This window comes from Chiloscyllium punctatum, chromosome 11 (assembly GCF_047496795.1).
Source record: "Chiloscyllium punctatum isolate Juve2018m chromosome 11, sChiPun1.3, whole genome shotgun sequence".
NCBI classification, from domain to species: Eukaryota; Metazoa; Chordata; class Chondrichthyes; order Orectolobiformes; family Hemiscylliidae; genus Chiloscyllium; species Chiloscyllium punctatum.
The window spans coordinates 97,940,391-97,965,090 of NC_092749.1; the positions used below are offsets into that span (position 1 = coordinate 97,940,391).

The window sequence follows — 24,700 nt, forward strand, 5'->3', positions numbered from 1 at the left end:
TAGATTCAATCCTCACTCCAGGAGCCTGAATATACCACAGCCCAGAGGGTATAGAAGGGGTGAAAGTGTCAGTTTTTAAACGAGGCACCAAAGTTTAAGGAGAATTTAATGGATTCCATAGCACAATAGCTTGCATCATTCATTTCACAACATCTTTCCGATAGGAGACCAGAATTGCACGCAGTATTCCAACAGTGGCCTAACCCATGTCCTGTATGGCTGCAACATGACCTCCCAACTCCTATACTCAATACTCTGACCAATAAAGGAAAGCATACCAAACACCTTCTTCACTGTTCTATCTACCTGCGACTCCACTTTCAAGGAGCTATGAACCTGCACTCCAAAGTCTCTTTGCTCCGCAACACTCCTTAGGACCTTACCATTAAGTGTATAAGTCCTGCTAAGATTTGCTTTCCCAAAATGCAGCACCTCACATTTGTCTGAATTGATCTCCGTCTGCCACCTCTCAGCCCATTGGTCCATTTGGTCCAGATCCCATTGTAATCTGAGGTAACCTTCTTCGCTGTCCACTACACCTCCAACTTTTGTTGGGCTAAATGGCCTGTGTCCACACTAGAGGAAATCTATGGATTCTATTTCATAAATGATTGATTGGCTGCATGCCGGGGTGGGCTTACTGAGAGAATTAATACGAATGTCAGTGCTTTTCTCTGCCTTAAACAAAACCCTGGCTTCTTCCTGACTTCTCAATCATTAATGAAAGGGTATGGCTGTTGGGAGCAGCTTTATTCACCAGCTAGTAAGCCACTGATTCTTTCACTCTCCAATCTGGCACGTTTTATTCCCAGGGATTTAAGCCTCTGTATGTTCTACGCATTGTCTCCCATTTCCCTACCACCTCTGTGCTTGATGTGCTCAATGTTAAAGAACCCATTCTTCCAGGGCTTTGTCCATCCCTCTCTCTGTAATCTCCTCCAGTTGTACAATCTACAGTCACCTGTGTGACTCTCCAATCTGACCCCTTTCATATTCCCTAGTCGCACTTTTGCACCGTTAGTGGTCCTGCCTAGTTCCTAAGCTCTGGAATTTCTTCCTGAAATCCTCCCACCTCTCCACTTCACGCTCTCCTCCTTGAAAGTGCTCCTGAAAGCCATAGCTTTATGTACGTAAATGGTGACCGATTTGAATAGGAGAAAGTGAGGACTGCAGATGCTGGAGATTAGAGTCAAAAAGTGTGGCGCTGGAAAAGCACAGCAGGTCAGGCAGCATCCAAGGAGCAGGAGAATAGACGTTTCAGGCATAAGTCCTTTATCAGGAATTTTGGATACCCATTGGAACATCCATTTGAATATCCCATTTTGTATTGTCCAATCCTATCTCAGAACAATTCCGTGACATGGCTTGTTTAACTGTATCAATGGCGAAATATTAGAACAAGTTGGTATTGTTTCCTGCTGAGGGGCTATGTTCTTCTGGGACTTCATTTTACAAAAGCAAGCTTCCCGAATGGTCACCTTGGTACCAAGCTCGCTGCCCAATTGGCAGTTTAGGTGCTGCCCATCATTCCTCATCCAATGATATCAGTCAAAGCAAAGCACATTTGACTTCCTGGCGGGGCACGTTCTGTGCAGTGTGTAAAGATTAGGCCTGCGATCCTGCCATAAATGGGACTAGTTCAGTTTAGGGAACATGGTCGGCATGGACAGGTTGGGCCGAAGGGTCTGTTTCCGTCTTGTATGAAAGGAAAATTGCTTTGGAACTTTGCACCAACTTCGCACCAGCACCCACATCCCTATCTCAGAATGGTAGCACATGTAATGATTTTGTTCAGAACAAGGGATGGGGAACAGTCCTGGTTGAGTACAGATGTTTCCATTCCTAGCAGTTTAAAAAAGCTCCATCTTCAGTGAAGCTCTGTAATGGTGGCCCTGTTCATTGCCAAACCCTGCACTGATGTGATGCCAGCTGGTAGTCAGTGTGGCTAGAGATTTAAAAGAGGTTTGCGTTCCTTTCAACTGAAGTTTGTTCTCTGTTGTTCATTTATTGAAATGTTTTTATCACCAATAAATCGTCCTTTGAAAGTCCAGATATAAAACCCAACTGGTCATTACACCATGAACAGAAATAATTCACAGCAGCAGTGGTGGAGAAAGACTCAGGTTGGGAGAGGTTGGGGAAATGGGAAGAGTTCTGGAAAACTGTTCAACACTTCATTCACACATGAGCCCAGATTGTTCCAATTTGTCACAGGCCTAAGCTGAAAATAGCATTGTTTGGATACGACTTCTAATTGGTTCAAGCTCTCGGACGGCAGCTGAAGAAGTGGAAGAGGTGTTCCGAACATACGGGGTCGCTTGACCCAGGAGGCAGACGGAAGTGGAGAAACCTACAGGAGATTGGGATGGGTGTGTGAGTGATCAGGCGATTAAGCGGGCTTAGCTTTCTGGGCCCTTACCTGGGTTCGTACTCTCTTGGTGAACGGCTTTGCAGGTGACGAGACCTCAAAGGGGGAAAAAAAACTCCAAAGGAAATTTGCTGCTGTAGCTACAGAAGCGTAGAAAGACACACACGTAATAGAGTCTTTAATGTTTGGTGGAACATCGATTCAATGTCACTTTAACAGTGGGTCTGCCTGCAGTGGAACATAAAACTAGTGCCAGTGTAAAACAGCCTTTTGTTTTCTGGCTGGCTGCCAACACCTTTGTAATGCTTATTAGCTCAGATGTGAAAGACTTGGGTCTGAAGTTTGATTCTGTTGCTCTCCCTGCAATCTCTCTCTCGTATCCTCCTCCTCTTCACGCAGTGCAGTCAGAGTGTGGGTGAAGTGCTGTCATCAGTAGTGTGCGCTGTAGTACTCATCCTCCCCTTACAGTGTGATTTTCTTTCTCTTGTAGGTCAGTCAACTGATATGAAGTGCGATCCTCCAGGCGACAGTGTCAGACTGTGACACTGAGAGCTGCGTTGGCTTCGGTTTTGCTCTCTCTCACTCTCTTCCCCCCCACCTTTCTCTGGATGCTGGTCATGGCAATTCCACTCCATCACAAATCACCTGCGATTGCTTTGCTGCAGAAGATTCAGGCTAGTGACTTGGACACTTTTGGCAGGCAAACTCTACAGTTACCTATAAGTGGCGATGGACCTCTGAATGAAATCTATGTGGAGAAAAACCGAGCAGGAGCGATGAACTACCCGGAAAGTGGCTACGAGTTCGCTGCAGCAGCTACCCTGTACAACCCGGCCAGTCTGGGCTACACAGCCTCCACTGACTCGCACGGCTCCAGCAACATCGGGGGGCTGCACTCCCTCAACAGCATGTCTCCGAGCCCGCTGGTCTTTCTACAGACCGCGCCTCAGCTCTCATCCTTTGTTGCCCACGGGCAGCAGGTCCCCTATTATGTGGAAAACGAGCAGAGCAGCTGCAGCAGCTTTGGCTTGCGGGACGCTCCCCCTTCAACCTTTTACAGGTAACGAGAAAGTACTTTGTCAGGACTCCCGTTGAGGGGGGAAGTGGCGGGTGGGGGGGGATGGTGTGGTGCTGGTGGGAGGTTGGAGTGGAAATGTCGAAGCTTTTAGCTGAACCCCTTGAATGTTTTGCGGCAAAGACTGCTGTCTGCCCTGGGAGTGTTCCTGAAATGCTGTTTTTTTGGGTATGACACTTCTTTATGTTACTTGTTGCAACGTGCAGGGGTCGGATGAGGTTTTTATGAGGTGCACCTCCCTTCAATCAATGCTTGCCATGTTTAGTTTGGATCATATGCAGTCCGCAGCCCACTACTCCCCCGCCCCCCCACAGCATTAATCAGGCGGACGGGCTGCTTTTGGGTGTGCCCCAGATTTTATAACCCAGAACGCTGAAGTTGTTTGCAACGTCGCTACAGTTTCTCAAATCCGTCCGTCCTCATTTACCCATAAATCGCGTCTCAATCAAAGAATCTCTGAATGATTTTAACTTTTGCTTGTAGCTTCTGGGCGACATTAACTAAACTGTCTCCCTGCCCGGAGAAAACTCCATCAGCTTATCACTTTCCTCAGACAAAATAGACATTGTGCCTTTAAACCTTGCGAAAGGGGCAATGAAAATCACAGGGTGCGGGGGGGGGCATTTTTCCACTGTTTTGGGTTACCTTTGCTCCCGATCACATAGTGAGCGTAACTGCGGAGTCCAGTCTTTCCCCCCCTCCCACTACACCAACCACCACACTGAAATCTGACACCACGGAGGGGACGCTCAATTTGACCAGAGTTAAAATCATACCCAGTGGGAAAACCGAACAAAAGACCCCCCCCTCCCCACCCTCCAACAGCCCCAAATGTAGTGGGATTTAGAACGGAGTGTATTCCTTAAAGTGGGGGCTTTGTACAGAGCCATAAACACTGGGAATGAAAACCCTTTTTATTTTCTGGCATTCCCTCGTGCTTTGATGGACGATGGACATACAAGTTCACTCTGTGACATTGGGCAAATATATCACCAATAATTTGGTATGTCCCAAGTATACGTTTCTGAAAAACACTCAGGAATGTAAAGCATAACAGACTTTCGACAGTTCTGTGCCGGTCAAGCAGCCACATTAAACAAATGTACACTGGTCTGATAGAAGTAAGGAAAGGATTCAGCCTCAATACGCCTGACAGCAAGAGGTGATTTGTAGCCCTAGTGTATTAGTACATTAGGTTTTCCTATTACCAAGGTTTCTCTCAACATGTTGAAACAAGCTTCTTTTTACATTGACTGTTGTCACTGTTGTGTTTCGTTTCGATTGTGCAATCCGTAGTTTGGATACTAGTCCCTGTAATGCCAAATGTGTGTTTTTCTTTTCTTTGCAAACTAACTGTGATGTGAAGAGTTTTGACAACGTAAAGGAGGGGAAATTGTTTCTACTGGCAAGGAGGACCCAAACTAGCAATCGAAGCAGAGAGGAGACGAAGAGATGATTTTTATTCCGCGGTTATGGTCTAGAAAGTGCTATCTGGGTGTTGGAAGCAGACCCGTTAGGGACTGGCAACTGGAGACCGGATAAATACTTGAAAAGGAAAATATTACAGGGCCAAGGTGGGGGGTAGGGGGTGAATAATGGGTCGAAGAGATGGGTAGGGAGAACCAACTGGATAGCGATTGAGCTTTCAGGTATTGTGGTCCAAATGGCCTCCTTCTGTGTTGGAGTTTCTATGATTCATTGTCATGGTGCAGTTTCGGCAAGTTTTTCACAATGAGATCAACTGCCTTTGTCAGGAATCATGATGGCCGAATTCCATTTTGTTCTCTTGTGACTCTTCGTTCTACACTTTGGAATGTGCAGTGGAAATGCCCTCAGGAGGGAGAGAACATGACACAATAGAAACGAAGGGCATTTAGCAAGAGCACGTACAACTGAGACAGTTAGTGGATAAGGTTGGACAATGGATTGTCAACAGCAGGTTGGAAGGCACAACAGGCTCTCTAAGATTGGGATATGCTTCCGTAACACAATCACTTCTTTATATTTAATCCCCATGTGCCACGTTCCTCACTCTGACTTCCATCCCATGGAATTTGAACTTGGTATTCTGGAAGTCTCTCTTTCACTGATGCCCGCTCACCAGCCTCTTCACATTGAACTGGGTGGGGACGAGGTGGACCTCCCCCATTGCTTTCTCCTTCTGTTCTTGTGAAGGGACACGCGACCTGTGCTTCCGAGGGGTGCCAATGAGGACCCATAGGGACAGGTCTGCCCACAGTCCCTCAGCCACCCTACCTTCTAGCTGGGGTACTGAGGGCCCAGCGCAGTCAGTCAGCCAACCTTCCCCTGCCAAAGGCCTGTTGCTAAATTCTCACCTCCTCACTTTGGGTCAACTGTTTACTGAAGCTGCGCAGGTGATCCCCAATCTCAGTCCACACTGACCTAAGGCCTGGGAGTGAGGGCGTACATACGAGAAATACATTTAACCATGGTTCCTCTGGGCTGGAGGTAAAGGAAGTGGGAAACCACCCCGATCGTCATTATCCAGTCACTATCCAGCTTCCCCTGTTTGGAATGCATCAGTGTGGAACAAAGGCACCCTCCGTGCTGATGCCTTGGGTGTGCCATTGGCATACCAACAGTTACCGTCTCAACATGCACATGGCAAAGGGGCTCTTCACCAGGATGCCAGGACCTTCTGTATTGCACAACAATTGGGTACATTGTTCAATGTTAACCTCCTGATGCCTGCTATTCACCTTACCTATGCCCCTCATGATTTTATAAACCTCTATAAGGTTATCCCTCAACCTCCTACATTCCATTGAGATATGTCCGAGCCTATCCAGCCTCTCCTTATAACTCAAACCCTCCATACCCAGCAACATCCTGGTAAATCTCCTCTGAACTGCCTCCAACTTAATACTATCCTTCCTATAACAGGGTGACCAGAACTGCACACGGTACTCCAGAAGAGGCCTCACCAACATCCTGTACAACCTCAACATAACATCCCAACTCCTATCCTCAAATGTCTGAGCAACGAAGGCAAAAGTGCTAAATGCCTTTTTAACCACCCTATCTATATGTGATTTAAACTTCAAAGAATTATATACTGAACCCCTAGGTCTCTCTGTTCTTCAACACTACCCAAGGACCAAACACAGGCAAATGGGACTGGTTTCATTTGGGAAACCTGGCTGACATGGATGAGTTGGACCAAAGGGTCTGTATTTGTGCTGTATGACCCCAGAGAGAGACAATTGGTAACCACTCCATTAACATGGGGTCAGGTGAGGACCCAGTCCCTCTCAATAAACTACCACAGTTAAAAAGGCACATCAACTCTGTGCTATTGGTGCCTTTTTGCACTTGTATTAATATGCTCTTAATTAATTATCTTGTAATAAAGGAGCATCTGAGGAATTGATGTTAAATTTAAGAGTAATTGAGTTCACCCTGATACTATTGTCTTAAATCTGAAAGATTACATGGACATGAAGCGTAAATTGTCAAAGGTAGATTGAGAAGCATGATTAAAAGCTATCGTTGTAGGTAGGCAATGACAAACATTTTAAAGAATTCATAAATAATTTCCAACAAATAAATATTTCCTGAAGGAATAACATCCTACAGGTGTGATATTGGGGAACACGGTAAGCTAATTACGGTATATCAAAGGAAGAGGTTTATAAAGTTGTTGAAAGGTGCTGCCAGCCTTCGGGAGAATTTTAATATTCAGTACAAGATGGCTGAGAGATGGATAAAGTCAAAATAGGATAGAGGAATAAACTACTTAGAGGCATCAGGTGCAAACCTTCAGGTTCAGAGTTGCCGCATGGGGGCTGGACATGATCTTAATGAGATAGGATGGTGGCAGCAACAAGCCTTTGTTCTTCCAGCCATTTTCCAAATTAAGTTCTAGGAAGGAGGGCCTAAGGTTTGCCTTCCTGCTGTGCCGTCAATTGTGGCCCTTATACCATCAATCCATGACCATTTAATGGCCTTGTTCCACTTGGGCTGCAATTACTTCAACTCCAGGCAGAATGAGAAAGATTTAGCCTGCCCAACTGGTTATCCAATGTGGCCAGGCTGTAAGTTGAAGTGTTGGAGGCGGGAGGGTCGACTCAACTGGAAATAATCTGTGTGTGGTTAGAGGGAGTGGATTCAAGGCACCCTGACCTTGCTTTTTAGCACCTCTTTGCCCTGTGTCCGCTCCTCCCCTCCCCCACCAATGCTCCTGTCTGATCTCGCCCTCCCAATCTGGGAGGCTGGGGACTGTTGTCCCGATAGGAGCCGTGGTCTTCTCTCAGGCGCTTCTAGATTCTGGAGATGCCAAGATCTGATTGCCCGAAACTCATGGTTGTTGGGACCTCCTGGGTCAGAGTCCAAATGCTGTCAGAAAGTTCACTGGCAACCAATCAGCTGCCTACTCGCCAGAAGGTTGAGTGAGCTTTCTTTATGAGCTTCCCCTCCTGGAAACTCTCCAGCTCTCAGGCTTGGATTGAAAAGTGAGAAGATCCTAGCCATAAAAACCATTAGAGCATTAAAAACCATCAGACCATAAGGTGTAGAAGTAGGCCATTCAGCCCATTGAGTCTGTTCTGCCATTCAGTGAGATCCTGATAACCCTCAACTCCACTTTCCTGCCTTTTCCTCATAACACCCCCCAGTACAGTGACTAATTAAAAACCTGCCCACCTCAGCCTAGGGTTCACCTAATGGACGTGGACATGGTCTTAATGAGGTAGGATGGTGGCAGCAACAGGCCTTTGTTCTTCCAGCCATTTTCTGAATTAAGTTCTAGGAGGGAAGGCCTCTTCCTGGAAAGAATTCCACAGATTCACTGAGGTTCTGACCCTTGACCTTGACTTCTCCCACAAGAGGAAACATAAATCCTGTCCAGCCCCCTAAGAATCGTAAATGTTTCAATAAGGTCTGCTCTTATTCCTCTTAACTCCAATGAGTGCCAGCCTCACCTACCCAATCTGTCCTCGTAAGACAATCCCTCTGCTCCCAGAGTCAACTGAGTCAGCACAGATTGTCATAGTTTCTGCAAGTATAACGGTGTATTGTTGGACAATAAATATGGCTGTCCTCTTGTGATGATAAACAAGGAAGTGGAAGATACATTGAGCAAATAACTTACGTCTGTGGAAGACACAGATAATGTACCAGGTTACCAAGTGTCAGGTGATAATAAGAAACGTAAGGGTGGTTTAATAAAGTGGAAATGTCAGAGAACGCAAGGAGACTAAAATCTGTCGGCAGATCTCCAGAAGGAGAAAACAGTAAAACTTGGGAATGGTGCCAATTGGTCTGACTCTCCTTGTGCCCATCAAAACTGCAGCACAATCAGTTGTGCAGTGTTTTAACTATTTTCCTTCTGCTGCTGGCTATCTCCTCTGCTTTCAAAAGACGTGCCTACCGAAATAGTGGAGGCTGAGGTTAGAATCTTCCAGAATCCTCTACAATCCAGAAGGCTTCTCATGAATTGGAAAGTAGCAAATGTACCCCCAGTATTCAAGAAAAGTGAGAGCGATAAAATACTTAGCCTTGCACCCGAATTGGAGAAAATACTGTGATTCAGGACGTGGTAACAGAGCATCGAGAAAACTAGATTTCGATTAGGCTGAGTCAGCATGAATTTAATCATAGAGTCATAGAGATGTACAGCATTGAAACAGACCCTTTGGTCCAACTTATCCATACCGACCAGATATCCAAACCTTGTCTAGTCCCACCTGCCAGCACCTGGCTCATATCTGTTAGAGATATCCTGGATGTAACTGAGGAGGTTGTATTAAGGGAAGCTAGTGGATGTAGTCAATTTACAAAAAGGCATTTGATAAGGTACAACACAAAAGGTGAGTATGGAACGTTATGATTCTTCGAACTGGGGTAACGTTGGCATGAATTATCGATTGCTTGATGAACAAAGCAGGAATAAATAGGTCATTTTGAGGTAGGTGGGTTGTAGCTACTGATGAGTCACTAATGAACAGTATATGGACCTCAGCTATTTACAATCTGTAGCAATGTCTCTGATGAAGACACTGGGTGAATTGTACTGACAAGTACAAAGTTATACGGCAAAGCAAGCTCTGAGGGTGTTGTAAGGTGGCTATTAAAGGATTAAGTGATTGGGTGACCTTACCATAATCTTCACTCTTACAAAGTTTGGGAGAAGATTTGTAGCTCGGGTGCTCGTTGTTGTGGTCCTGTTCGCCGAGCTGGGAATTTGTGTTGCAGATGTTTCGTCCCCTGTCTAGGTGACATCCTCAGTGCTTGGGAGCCTCCTGTGAAGCGCTTCTGTGATCCTTCCTCCGGCATTTGTAGTGGTTTGAATCTGTTGCTTCCGGTTGTCAGTTCCAGCTGTCCGTTGCAGTGCTGATATGTTGGGTCCAGGTCGATGTGCTTATTGATTGAATCTGTGGATGAGTGCCATGCCTCTAGGAATTCCCTGGCTGTTCTCTGTTTGGCTTGTACTATAATAGTAGTGTTGTCCCAGTCGAATTCATGTTGCTTGTCATCTGCGTGTGTGGATACTAAGGATAGCTAGTCGTGTCGTTTCGTGGCTAGTTGGTGTTCATGAATGCGGATCGTTAGCTGTCTTCCTGTTTGTCCTATGTAGTGTTTTGTGCAGTCCTTGCATGGGATTTTGTACACTACATTGGTTTTGCTCATGCTGGGTATCGGGTCCTTCGTTCTGGTGAGTTGTTGTCTGAGAGTGGCTGTTGGTTTGTGTGCTGTTATGAGTCCTAGTGGTCGCAGTAGTCTGGCTGTCAGTTCAGAAATGCTGTTGATGTATGATAGTGTGGCTAGTCCTTTGGGTTGTGGCACATCCTCGTTCCATTGTCAAGAGCCTTTCTGAACTGACAGCCAGACTACTGCGACCACTAGGACTCATAACAGCACACAAACCAACTGCCACTCTCAGCCAACAACTCACCAGAACGAAGGACCCAGTACCCAGCATGAGCAAAACCAATGTAGTGTACAAAATCCCATGCAAGGACTGCACAAAACACTACATAGGACAAACAGGAAGACAGCTAACGATCCGCATTCATGAACACCAACTAGCCACGAAACGACACGACCAGCTATCCTTAGTAGCCACACACGCAGATGACAAGCAATATGAATTCGACTGGGACGACACTACTATTATAGGACAAGCCAAACAGAGAACAGCCAGGGAATTCCTAGAGGCATGGCACTCATCCACAGATTCAATCAATAAGCACATTGATCTGGACCCAATATACCGACCACTGCAACGGACAGCTGGAACTGACAACCGCAAGCGGCAGAGACAAACCACTATAAATGCCAGAGGAAAGATCACAGAAGTGCTTCACAGGAGGCTCCCAAGCACTGAGGATGTCACCTAGACAGGGGACGAAACGTCTGCAACACAAATTCCCAGCTCAGTGAACTGAACCACAACTTCACTCTTACCTTCAAATTGAGGGAACCTGGTGAGGGGTGTAGAAGATAATGCTACCTAAAAATGAGGTGCAAACCTGATGAAGTTGCAACACAGACTTACAGATCGAGTTAAGTGATCACACAAACAACATTATTCTGGAGTCCTGCCATATTTAATTGCACATTAAATAGCTGTCTAAAGGAGGAGCTTTCTAACATCTCCTCTAAACTATTAGCTCATTTTCTCAATCTATAGATGTTGGTGCAGTGTGGAAGAATCATAAATCCCCTAAACTATAGAAGCAGCCCATTCAACCCATCGAGCACACACTGAACCCCCAAAGAGCATCCCCCTGACCCACTCCATCCCTGTAATCCCACATTAACCATGGCTAATCTACCTAGCTTGCACATCCCTGAATGGTATGGGCAATTTAGCAACCACTCAACCTGCACATCTTTGGACTATAGGAAGAAATCAGAGCACCTGCAGAAAACCCATGTGGAGACATGCAGACATGTGGAGAACATGCAAACTCCATGTAGACAGTGTCTGAGGTTGGCATCAAACCCGCGCTGATGAGGTAGCAATGCTAACCACTGAGCCACTGTGCCACCCAGGAATGCTAATGTTTCTACTGGCTTGGTGCTTTGTGTTTGTACTTCCTATTTGATTACTGGGTCGTTGTAGCCTGTTCTGCTTTGCTGGTTTCTTTCATGATTTTCACTCTACCTGCCGAGTTCCTCTTGCAATCCCTAAATACCCTATTTGCCTTTCAGTTCTGTCAAAAGTCTGCATTTGTTCCCCTACATACCTCTTATGTGCTGGTTAACTGTTTCTATCCAAACATTTTACAATCCACACTATTTACTTCCCTGTGTCAGATATGATCCTTTGGTTCCAGTGTGACACTTTCAGCTTTTTCTTTTTGATCAACAGTTCACTCACTGAATTGTGGGAGACCGTGCCTTTGATTGGTTCTGTGTAGCTGGGAAGGTTGAGGCAGGTTATTTGTTACTTGTCGTTTGGAATTTAGTTGCCAGAATTTAAAAGGTACTTTAAAAGGTTTGCTCTGTAGCTGGCATTTGGTTAATGTCAAAAACATACGGAGAACAATAGCTTTACACTCACTGACAAGCACATTGTTGGCACAAAATAAGTTTTTGTTTATTCATATTGTTGACGAGAAGGGCATTAATTACCCTTGAGAAGGTGGAATTGAGCTGCTTTCTTAGGAACACAGGAACAGGAGGAGGCCATTCAGCCCCTCAAGCTTGTTCCACCATTCAGTGAGATCATGGCTGATCTGTGGCCTAACTCCATACACTTGCCTTTGGGCCATAGCCCTTAATACTTTTGCTGAACAAATATGTATCTACTTCAGATTTAAAATCAACAACTGACCTAGCCACCCATCTGGTAACCACCAGAATTCAAGGAATGTGCATTATTATCTCCATGGAAACGGACCACTGAAGACAGGATGGTCCTTTACATGGCAGCGTTAAGAGAGACATTAATGGCAATCTTAACCTGTCACATAAAGGACAGCACAGGTTGGCCAAGATGGTGCCTTTCTGCTCCAGATGTCAGGACGTAAGGGGTTAAATTATCTGTATGAATAAATGTGGCATCTCTTTGAGTTTAAAAGCTTGGAGACTGACCTCATCAAGTCATCCAAAATAATAAAAGGATCCAATAGGCAAACTAGAGACACAATTTCCTCTGCAGGGGCAAGTTCAGCAGCATCATGGTAAAACCAGAGCCAAGCCCTCCAGGATGAAATGAGTAAGCACTGTTTCACACAAAGTTTGGGGAGACTACAGAACTGCCTCTCCCTTAATATTGTGGAGACTGGGTCAAGTCTTAAGGAATAGATTTTTGTTAAATCAATATATCAAGCAGCAAATGTGGTGGGGGTGGTGGTGGTCCGGTGGGGGCGGGGGAAGGAATCAAAACCAACCATGATCTAGATGAATCACGGGAACAGACGTAAAAGATGAAATAACCGCTCTCCTGTTCATTAATTTCTTAGCTATGCTTGAGCCTATTTGTTCAGGTTATCTTGGTTTAAAGGATGAGAATGCAATAGATTTAACATTGTCATCTTTCTCCTACTCTATTAAATACTGCAGGTTTATCATAAAGAGCCAGTCCCACTCATTAACAAAGTCCATTCCTATTTGAGATGTGTCTCGATGATCTATGTCTGGAGCTAGAAGCCTTTTGAACCTCAGGTGGAGTGTGAATAGGCTTAAGTTTTGATCCACCATTTGCATTTTCTTTACTGGCATATCTGGAGGATCAGACTTGCTTTTAGAGAAACAGGTTTCTAGGACAAAGATGGATAAGCAGAAAGTGCAGGCAAAGCAGCAGATAGAATTTAATGTAGAGACGTGGATAATGGTGCATTTTGGCAGAAGAGATAAGAAGAGTCTAACTAGACTTAACGGTGGAGTCATAAATCATGTTCAAGACAGTGGGATCAGATGGTTCCTGTATGTAATCTCTGGAGGTGGAGGGATTTGTTGAGAGAATTGTACAAAAACAAAGTCATTTGCTGAAACTTTCTGAAGCTTTCGTAGAGCCACAACTAGAGCACTGCATTGAGTTTGAGGCATGTCACTTTAGCAAGGATGTGAGCATCCTTGAAGTAACATCAAACATTAGGCATTGTGTTCTGAGCCTGGAAAACATTGGGGGTTAATTATAACTAATACTGTGTCCATTGTGAACAGCTCAAAGGTTGTGCTGTTTGATAGGATTGGTCAGTCAATACGTACCTGGTATCATTGAAATTCTAATACTATTTTTCACAATAGTTTGATCAGCAAAACATTTGTTTGGCTGTATGGCAGCATCTGTAGTAGAAAATACCATTCGTGCTGCTTCCAAATAGTTTACCCATTGCCCACATTTTTGAGAAATTTAACCTTTCCATGGTAACCTAATGTAGAATGCACATTCTTCAGATCAAAACAAGTGGCAGTCTTATTAATGAGTATGCATGATGAACAGTAGTCATGAACTGACCAGTGTAACCATTAATCACATTTACCCATGATTCCACAATTGGGCAGCCCTTGCTGAACAATCTCAAGTGTGCTAAAAACTGTAAGGTTATCAGTTGGGCTCATAAGATACCACATCTTTGCCTGTTAGAAGCTCCATGTATTCATGCTCAGTAAACAGTCTTCTGCAGGAGATAAGAATCTGTAAAGGTATTGTGGTATTTCTGAACCAAACAAAATAAGGCTGAGAGCAGTAACATTCTTCATGGCTCAACAAATCAGAAGGGACTTGGCAACCGATCAGCACCCTTTCTCATGCAGTACAAATGGTTACCTTTGACATTTGGCATTCTTGCATCTGTCCTGATGAGTGCAAGTTAAAAACCTTCAATGGCATGTCTCCTTTTTCAACACCAGATGTTCTGATAGAATCAGGCTGTTTATAATAGTTGACTTGTCAAAAAACATGGACATACTTACATTATCAGATGTTAGCTATTTCGAAGAGTGTACAGGAGAAATGTCTTCACACACAGTTGTGAATCTGCGGACATTTTCATTTATTCAGTCATGGGACCTGGGCAGAGCTGGCAAGGCCAGCAATTATTGCCAATCCCAAATGCCCAAGAGAAGGTGGACTTGAGCTGCCTTCTTGAACCACCGTCATTCATGGAGTTTAGGGATAGTGTGGTTAAGAAGCAAGATGCAAGACTTCAATTCGGTAACAGCAACAGACCAGTGATACATTTCCAAGTTAGACTTTGCAGGTTTGTTAAGTGTTGTCAAGCGAGCATTCAGGGCTCCCTGTAAATGGCACACATTACTGCCACAGAGCAAGTGGTGAAGAGTATGTTAAAGTGATGGATTTGGTACCAATCATGTAGCCTGCTTTGTCCGGGATGGTGTCAAGCTTCTTGAGTATTGTTGGAGCTGCAGGCAAGTATTCTATCATACTCCTGACTTGTACCTTAAGGGATAGGAATTGGGGAGACACAAGGTGAATTATCTGTGACAGAATTCCTAGCTTCTGACTTGGCCTTTTAACTGCAGTTGGTTGATCGAGTTCATTTTATGGACAATGGTATTCCCCTAGGATGTGGTTGTGGAGGAGTCAGCGATGGTAATGCATTGAATGTTAAGGGTTAGATACTCTCCTGCTGGAGATGGTTACTGCCTTGCATATGTCCAACACAGACATTACTTGTCACTTAGAGTCATAGAGTCATAGAGATGTATGGCATGGAAGCAGATCCTCTGGTCTAACTTGCCATGCCGACCAGATATCCCAACCCAATCTAGTCCCATCTGTCAGCACCCGTCCCATATCCCTCCAAACCCTTCCTATTCATATACCCATCCAGATGCCTCTTAAATGCTGCAATGATACCAGCCTCCACCACACCCTCTGGCAGCTCATTTCACACACGCACCACCCTCTGTGTGAAAAAGTTGCTCCTTAGGTCCCTTTTATATCTTTCCCCTCTCACCCTAAACTTATGCCCTCTTGTTCTGGACTTATGTCTGTAAAAGCAGTAACAATCAAAAGGGCATTGTGTATATACTTGGAAAGGAAACACTTGCAGGACTTAAAAAAGCAGGGAAGGGGAACTAACTGGATAGCTCTTTCAAAGGGCTGGCAGCAGTACAAAGGGCCAAACAGCCTATCCTAGAGTCATAGAGATGTGCAGCATGGAAACAGACCCTTCGGTCCAACCCGTCCATGCTGATCAGATATTCTAACCTAATCTAATCCCATTTGCCAGCACTTGGCCCATATCCCTCTAAACCCTTCCTATTCGTATACCCATTCAGATGCCTTTTAAATGCTGTAATTTCACCAGCCTCAACCACTTCCTCTGGCAGCTCATTCCATACACGCACCACCCTCTATGTAAAAACCTTGCCCCTTAGGTCACTTTTATATCTTCTCCCCCCCTCATCCTAAACCTGCACCCACTAGTTCTGGACTCCCCCACCCCAGGGAAAAGACCTTGTCTCTTTATCCTATCCATGCTCCTCATGATTTTATAAACCTCTATATGATCAACCCTTAGCCTTGGACCCTCCAGGGAAAACAGCCCCACCCTATTCAGCCTCTCCCTATAGCTCAAACCCTCCAACCCTGGCAACATCCTTGTAAATCTTTTCTGAGCCCTTTCAAGTTTCACACTTGTCAGCCAAACCCAGATTGTCCAGGTCTTTTGCATTTGAACATGCACTGCTTCGGTATCTGACGAGTCGTGAATGGTACCGAACATTGTGCAATCATCGGAGAACATCCCCACGTCTGACCTGTTGATGGAGAGAAGGTCTTTGGTGCAGCAGCTGAAGATGGTTGGGGCCAGGGCACTGTCCTGAGGAACCCCTGCAGGATGTTCTGGAGCTGAGAGTGACTAACCCCCAACAATCACGACCATCTTCTTTATGCTGGGCATGACTCCAACCAGCGGAGACCTTTCCTCTTGATTGCCGTTGTCTCCAGTTTTATTAAGGCTCCTCAATGCCACTCTCAGTCAAATATAGCCTTAATGTCAGACGCAGTCACTCTCACTTTATCTCTGGGTTTCAGCTCTTTTGCCCATGCTTGGGCCAGGCTGGAATGAAGTCAGGACTGAGTGACTCCAACAAACTGAGTGTCAGACTGAGTGGGCACCATTGACAACCCCTTCATCACTTTGCTGATGATAGAGAGTGGACTGATAATGTGGTAATTGGCTGGGTTGAATTTGTCTTTTTTTTGTGAATGGGACATACCATGAGCAACTTCCAACCCTGCTGGGTAAATAATAGATTTTGTAGCTGAATTGGAACAGCTTGGCTAGGGGCACAGCTAGTTCTAAAGCTGTTTTCTTGATACCATGTGGAGTGAACTGAATTAACTGAAGACCTGCATCTTTGAATGTTGGGGATCTCAGAAGGAGCCCAGATGAATCATCAACTCAGCACCTTTGGCTGAAGATGGTTACAAGTATTTCAACTTTGTCCCTGTGCAAGCATATGCTACTCTCCTTTGTCATTGAGGATCGAGATATGTGTAGATTCTCCACTTGCTGTTAGCTGTTAAATTGTCCCCCACCATTCTTGAATGGATGTGTCAGAGCTGCAGAGTTTAGATCTGATCCGTTGGTTGCTTGGATTCACTTCCAGGGTTAGTGGTTGAGGCAAACACTGAGTCAATATTTAAAAATCGATTGGAAATGTGAAAGCCAAGGTGCTGATGAGATATGGGGACAGTGAGGGCTGCAGATGCTGGAGGTCAGAGTCGAAGAGTGTGGTGCTGGAAAAGCACAGCAGGTCAGGCAGCATCCGAGGAGCGGGAGAATCGATATTTCGGGCATGAGCCCTTCATCGGGAATGAGCCTCATTCCTGAGGAAGGGCTTATTCCCAAAACGTCGATTTTCCTGCTCTTTGGATGCTGCCTAACCTGCTGTTCTTTACCAGCACCTTCGAGGTATGGGAACAGAGCAAGTAAATGTGTTTAGATTAGACTATTTGTTTGTGTGGAGGGTAAACAATGATATGGATTAATTGAGATGAATGCTTTGTAAATTTGGAAGAGTTTTGATGGAGTATAAAGGGAGAAACTATTTGACAGGCAGGACAATTAGTAATCAGGGGACACATATTTATGGTAATTGACTACAGAACCTACATCAATATGCTGGCAATTTTCTCTATGTAATGTGTTGGGACAATCTAGAACATATTGCTGCAATTATCTTGCTTCTAGCCATGGTGCAAGCTTGGATTCTGATCAGTTGAGGAGGATGATTGAGTCCCTTCTTTTTAAAACCTCTCTTGGTCAGCCATTAAAAAAAAATTTTGTTTCCCTTTTAGCATGGAACTATCACAGTTCATTAAACTTGGTTAACCAGATTTTGAAAAAGTGAAGGAGAGCCAATCCCAAGGTATATTTCAGTGAAAGGGAGTGGAGTTTTATTACCAATTAAACTTTGAGAACAATAAGTAAACGTGACATCAGACACAGACACAAACATAAGGTAATAACTCAAATGTTAGGGGGGGGAGCAGCACAGCAGACAGGATTGTACTAGCAGTTGCAGGTTGGAGACTTTTTATTGAGTCCTTCAGTTGCAAGAGTGAATACTGGGTCCTAATGGTTGTCCTGTTCACTCAGAAGAAGGGCTTATGCCCGAAATGTCGATTCTCCTGTTCCTTGGATGCTGCCTGACCTGCTGCGCTTTTCCAGCACCACATTTTCAGCTCTGATCTCCAGCATCTGCAGTCCTCACTTTCTCCTGTTCACTCAGAAGTGTTGAAGCTCACAGATAGCCTTGATTTCTCAGTGAACAATGGATTTTTCAAGCTGTTTTGGAACCAGCACTGACATTTGAGGTGTAGAGAGAGGCAAGAGAGACCATCTTGCCGTTGTTGCTCACAAAACCTTGTCTGTTTTGCTGCTCAGAAGCGGCTGTTAATCCCTGTCCATTTGAGATTTCTTGGGCCTCTGCTTCTAAGCCAAATAGTCCACTGACAACCTTTCATGTCAATGATTAACTTCCAAAAAAAAGTGCGAATCATTGGAAGATACAGATCTAAGTTTCAGTGTCTTTTATAACTATGTTCACTTTGGCTTAAACTGATCATGTTTTTTGTTGGGCTTCATGAACTTGTCTCAAACTGGTCAGGTGATCTCTGCAGCCATTTTAGGTCACTATCTCTTCTTTATAAATTCATTTTTAGACCATTCGATATTAGAATCAGTTGAATATTGATAGTACTTTTTTATGTCTGTAAAAGCAGTAACATTCAAAAGGGCATTGTGTATATACTTGGAAAGGAAACACTTGCAGGACTTAAAAAAACAGGGAAGGAGAACTAACTGGATAGCTCTTTCAAAGGGCTGGCAGCAGCACAAAGGGCCAAACAGCCTGTCCTAGAGTCATAGAGATGTGCAGCACGGAAACAGACCCTTCGGTCCAACCCATCCATGCTGATCAGATATTCTAACCTAATCTAGTCCCATTTGCCAGCACTTGGCCCATATCCCTCTAATACGTTCCCCACATACGTTCGAGACACCACCCATGCCCTCCACCTCCTCCAAGATTTCCGTTTCCCCGGCCCCCAATGCCTCATCTTCACCATGGATATCCAATCCCTCTACACCTCCATCCGCCATGACCAGGGCCTCCAAGCCCTCCATTTTTTTTATCTCCAGACGTCCCCAACAGTACCCTTCTACCGACATTCTCATTCGTTTGGCTGAACTGGTCCTCACCCTTAACAATTTCTCCTTTGAATCCTCCCACTTCCTCCAGACCAAAGGGGTAGCCATGGGGACACGTATGGGCCCCAGCTATGCCTGTTTCTTTGTTGGCTATGTAGAACAGTTGATCTTCCGTAATTACACCGGCACCACTCCCCACCTCTTCCTCCGCTACATTGATGACTGCATTGGTGCCACCTTGTCTCCCGCGAGGAGGTTGAGCAATTCATCAACTTCACCAACACTTTCCACCCTGACCTTAAATTTACCTGGACCATCTCTGACACCTCCCTCCCCTTCCTGGACCTCTCCATCTCCATTAATGATGACCGACTTGACACTGACATTTTTGACAAAGCCACCGACTCCCATAGCTACCTGGATTACACCTCTTCCCACCCTACCTCTTGCAAAAATGCCATCTCCTATTCCCAATTCCTCTGCCTCCGCCGTATCTGCTCCCAGGAGGACCAGTTCCACCACAGAACACACCAGATGGCCTCCTTCTTTCGAGACCGCAATTTCCCTTCCCACGTGGTTAAAGATGCCCTCCAATGCATCTCATCCACATCCCGCACTTCCGCCCTCAGACCCCACTCCTCCAACCGTACCAAGGACAGAACGCCCCTGGTGCTCACCTTCCACCCTACCAACCTTCGCATAAACCAAATCATCCGCTGACATTTCCGCCACCTCCAAAAAGACCCCACCACCAGGAATGTATTTCCCTCCCCACCCCTTTCCGCCTTCCACAAAGACCGTTCCCTCCGTAACTACCTGGTCAGGTCCACGCCCCCCTACAACCCACCCTCCCATCCTGGCACCTTCCCCTGCCACCACAGGAACTGTAAAACCTGCGCCCACACCTCCTCCCTCACCTCTATCCAAGGCCCTACAGGGGCCTTACACATCCATCAAAGTTTTACCTGCACATCCACTAATCTCATTTATTGTATCCGTTGCTCCCGATGCGGTCTCCTCTACATTGGGGAGACTGGGCACCTCCTAGCAGAGCGCTTTAGGGAACATCTCTGGGACACCCCCACCAATCAAACACACCACCCTGTGGCCCAACATTTCAACTCCCCCTCCCACTCTGCCGAGGACATGGAGGTCCTGGGCCTCCTTCACCGCCGCTCCCTCACCACCAGACGCCTGGAGGAAGAACGCCTCATCTTCCGCCTCGGAACACTTCAACCCCAGGGCATCAATGTGGACTTCAACAGTTTCCTCATTTCCCGTTCCCCCACCTCACCCTAGTTCCAAACTTCCAGCTCAGCACTGTCTCCTTGACTTGTCCAGACTTGTCCGACCTGCCTATCTCCTTTTCCACCTATCCACTCCACCCTCTCCTCCCTGACCCATCACCTTCATCCCCTCCCCACTCACCCATTGTACTCTATGCTACTTTCTCCCCACCCCCACCCTCTTCTAGCTTATCTCTCCACGCTTCAGGCTCACTGCCTTTATTCCTGATGAAGGGCTTTTGCCTGAAACGTCGATTTTGAAGCTCCTTGGATGCTGCCTGAACTGCTGTGCTCTTCCAGCACCAATAATCCAGAATCTGGTGTCCAGCATCTGCAGTCATTGTTTTTACCTCCCTCTAAACCCTTTCTATTTCATATACCCACCCAGATGCCTTTTAAATGCTCTAATTTCACCAGCCTCCACCACTTCCTCTGGCAGCTCATTCCATACACACACCACCCTCTATGTAAAAACTTTGCCCCTTAGGTCACTTTTATATCTTCCCCCTCCGCTCACCCTAAACCTTCCCCCACCCCAGGAAAAAGACCTTGTCTATTTACCCTATCCACGCTCCTCATGATTTTATAAACCTATCTATTTTATAAACCTATCAATTTTATACCTGATCGAAGTCACAGGTACTCTGAGCACAGTGCCTGCCTGGAACAGACAGGGCTTGCCACTGTCTGCCCCTCAGTCTCCAACGCTCCAGGGAAAACAGCCCCAGCCTGTTCAGCCTCTCCTTATAGTTCAAACCCTTCAACCCTGGCAACACCCTTGTAAATCTTTTCTGAACCCTTTCAAGTTTCACAAAATTCTTCTGTTAGGAAGGAGACCAGAATTGCACGCAATATTCCAAAAATGGCTTAACCAGTGTCCTGTACAGCGGCATCATGACCTCCCAACTCCTGTGCTTAATGCTCTGATGAATAAAGGAAAGCATATCAAATGCCTTCTTCACTATCCTATCTACCTGCGACTCTACTTTTAAGGAACTGTGAACATGCACTCCAAGGTCTCTTTATTCAGGAACACTCTCCAGGACCTTCCCATTAAGTGTATAAGTCCCGCTCTGATTTGCCATTTCAAAATGCAACATCTCACATTTATCTAAATTAACCATCATCTCCCACACCTCAGCCCATTGGCCCATCTGACTAAAATCCCGCTGTACTTGGCTTTATGAAAACTGATAATATCTTCTGTCAATTTGTGTAATCATTCTTACCTATCCTTTCATTTAATTTTAGGCTGTTTCATTCGCATGTCACAGTGCTTTGCGGCTGCAATGATAAGTCCGTTCAAAACTGGGCAAAAAATGAACCACAGAGGGTTAAAACTCACAAAATTAAACAGTAATGTACACATTCAGATCGCTGACAACCTGAGGTCTCAAAAAAAAAGGAATGGTTCAGATCGTAGATCCGCTTGTTACAATCTTCCAAAATTCCTCTGATTCTGGAAGGTTCCCAGGGAATAAGAAAATAGCAAATGTAACAATTTTATTCAAGAAATAAGGGAGGCAGAAAACAGGAAACCATAAGTCATCTGTCATAGGGAAGGTTCTGGAATCCATTATTATGGACGTTATGGCAGGATGCTTAGAAAATCACAATGTAATCAGATAGAGCCAACAAAGCTTTGTGAAAGAGACTCTGGGCTGAATTTGACATTTTGGTTTGGCTAAGTGCCTGTTGTGTCAAGAGTTTTGGAGGAGTTTTCACCATGAAGCCTGGCACGTTTCCTCGCTACGTCTTCCAAAACTCCCCTCATTGAATACCCACCCTGCCCCTCAGGTGAACGTCTCACCTGGCCCATCTTAACACGTGCCCTTCCCAGAACAACTTGCCATTCAGCAGATATCTGTCAGAAGACCAGCATCCCTTGCAACCTTGCCACCTTTAAAAGGCCCATTGTGTACCTGGACAATCATTGGCAATCTGGCATTGTTCCTCCCTGGCATCGTCACGGCAAAGCAGCCACAGAGCCACACCCCTTATGGCACACGGCTGGCATGACTGACCTTTCCTTGCACGCAGGGTCCTATTCTCTCATCCTAGTTGTCCTTTAACCATAGGGCCAAATGCTTTACCTGTCCTTAGCTACGTCACATTTAAGTACCCTCTCTAAGTCACAGGTACTCTGAGCCCAGTGCCCACCTGGAACATGCATGGCTTGCCACTGTCCAGTAGGGGAACATCATGACAAGGGCAAGCAAGCAGACAATTTCAAACAGGCGCGTTTATTTACAGACAGCACAAGTGATCACACATGAAATGAGAAGAGGCTACAGTTCACCTCCAAGTGCTGACATCAAGACCAAGGACGAATCTACTGTCAATGATGGTCTGCTTCACTCAGGAATCGGGTATCCTTCAGGTCTAGTCTGGCTAGTAGCACCCAACCCGCCTGAGCTCTGTCACGTGCAAGGAGAGATTCTTTTTCCTCAGTGTCCTCATCCTCCTCAGAGGAAGACTGCTCCCATTCTCCTGATTCCTCAGCTTCCAACACATCAACTCTTTGCCTACTCCGATTGTGCAGAGCCCAGCATGCCAGAATGGTGCGGCATGTTCTGTCTGGACGACTCTGGAGGAACCCTCCCCCACCCCCAATTCCCTACACCATTACTCTGCTCCAAGCTGCATCTTCAGCAGCGTCTTTGTCTGCTCCCCCACAGCCCTGGCCACAGCCCGTGCACCAACTTGGGGAAGGTGCTGCCCAGAGTGAGTGACCACCAGGGAATGCTCTGCTGGGCACCTTCCTGTTCCAGACGCACATCAATCATTCACTTCTTCATTCCATTCAGTAGAGCCTTTAGTTACACTTCCATGATGTGCAGAAGTGAGGTGCCCTTTGTACCACACCACCCCTTTGGAAGTTTCACAAATGGGTAGCTTTTGGCCAGCAGTCTGCTCGTTTTAAGTAATTGCAGCTCATTTCTGAGATGATGATGTTCAATTTGCAAGCATCGAAGGCATAGTGCAAATGACTTCACAGGACCCACATGTGAAGCTTAAGCACGTTCACTCTGCAGGCGTTTCACATGGTCAATGAAATCATTGGAAATGAAATGTAGTGGCATTTGCAAACACATGCCTTGTGTATTTGCCTCTTTGATGTTGTGGTGCCCAATAGATATGGATCCTTCACTTTCGTGACACTGACTGAACCATCCCTGGGACTTTTCCAAGGTATTTCAAGATGCCATAGCATTGAGAGATAGACAAGTGTTGGCAGGGAAGACACCATTACCATTATCCTGGTTGCCTCCATGTTCCCTTTTACCACACACGACACCAACAGCCCGTTTCTACCCATCCTTCCAATGTGGAGAGGCACCACGTTGAGCTTTTCCTGCAACTGCCCTGCGGGATCTATGAGCCATGGCATTACACCCTAAGTATGCCCACCCTGACCCTTTACTCTTCCCCTATGGAGGCCATGGTGGTGGTCCCTGTCGACAGCCCTACATCCCATAGCCTTCCATGTTTTCCCGTGACATTCGGCCTACCCCCAGGTACACCGTGAGTTTCCCTCGTCACCAGCCTCATCACTACCCCTCACACACGCCTCTGCTTTTTTCTCCCCAGTCTTGAATCCCTCACTCCTTTTGGCAGTGAGAGACCCACTGTTCGCACTGGTTGCCCTTGCACCCTCCTCAGTGATCAATGCATGAAACCTCAGGACTGTATTCCCCAAGAATTCCAACCGACCTTGACTAAGTAGCCCCTAGGTATGACCAAGCAGGTCTCCCGGCTGCTATACCTGTCTGATGATACACACTCCTCTGACTGCTTATGATGGCCCTACACGACTGACTATTACCCAGACTCCAGCTGGACATATCCCTTGACCATGCTGTGCCCTAGAAAACAAATGACTGGACAAGCCCCTATGACTGACAGGACTAGGACCTTGAGCTAACAGCAACACACACCCCCTCCACTAATCCACCATCCTGGAGAGGACCTAGGACTAAACCCCACCATCTTTCTAACCCGGCCGTTTGGTTCAATGAGCATGCAGTGTTTCTGCCACGCAGTCAACTGGCACATGCTGTTGGTGTTAGATTGACATCTCTATGTGCCATAAAGCAATATGTCACCAGTGCTGGCAGATCCCTGCTGACAATCAGCCTGTCGGTGTATCTGTGCAGTGGAGCACATCAATACTGACAACCTTTGGCTCTGGTTGAAGTGCCAACATGCAAACATTGCAAGGCATGGATGGTGTGAGCATTCATGTAGGCACAAACCAGTGAGAAGGGAGTGAGCATTAAGGGAACAGACAAGTAGCCCTGAGATGCAGCCTGGTCCACTCCATGAGCTGGTCACTTGCACTTATGTGTAAAGTGTCCTTGAAGTTGCCTTT

The 24,700-nt window shown here is 45.9% G+C and overlaps 1 protein-coding gene across 1 annotated transcript in view; it reads left to right on the top strand.

Moving 5' to 3' along the window:
• Positions 1-2,836: 2,836 nt before the first annotated feature.
• The window catches only part of esr1 (estrogen receptor 1), a 309,880-nt gene continuing 288,016 nt past the window's right edge, over positions 2,837-24,700 (top strand). The window contains exon 1 of the mRNA XM_072581368.1: positions 2,837-3,428. Within this exon, the coding sequence (XP_072437469.1) occupies positions 2,977-3,428 (452 nt within the window). The 5' untranslated portion in view covers positions 2,837-2,976. The remainder of the gene's footprint in view (positions 3,429-24,700) is intronic.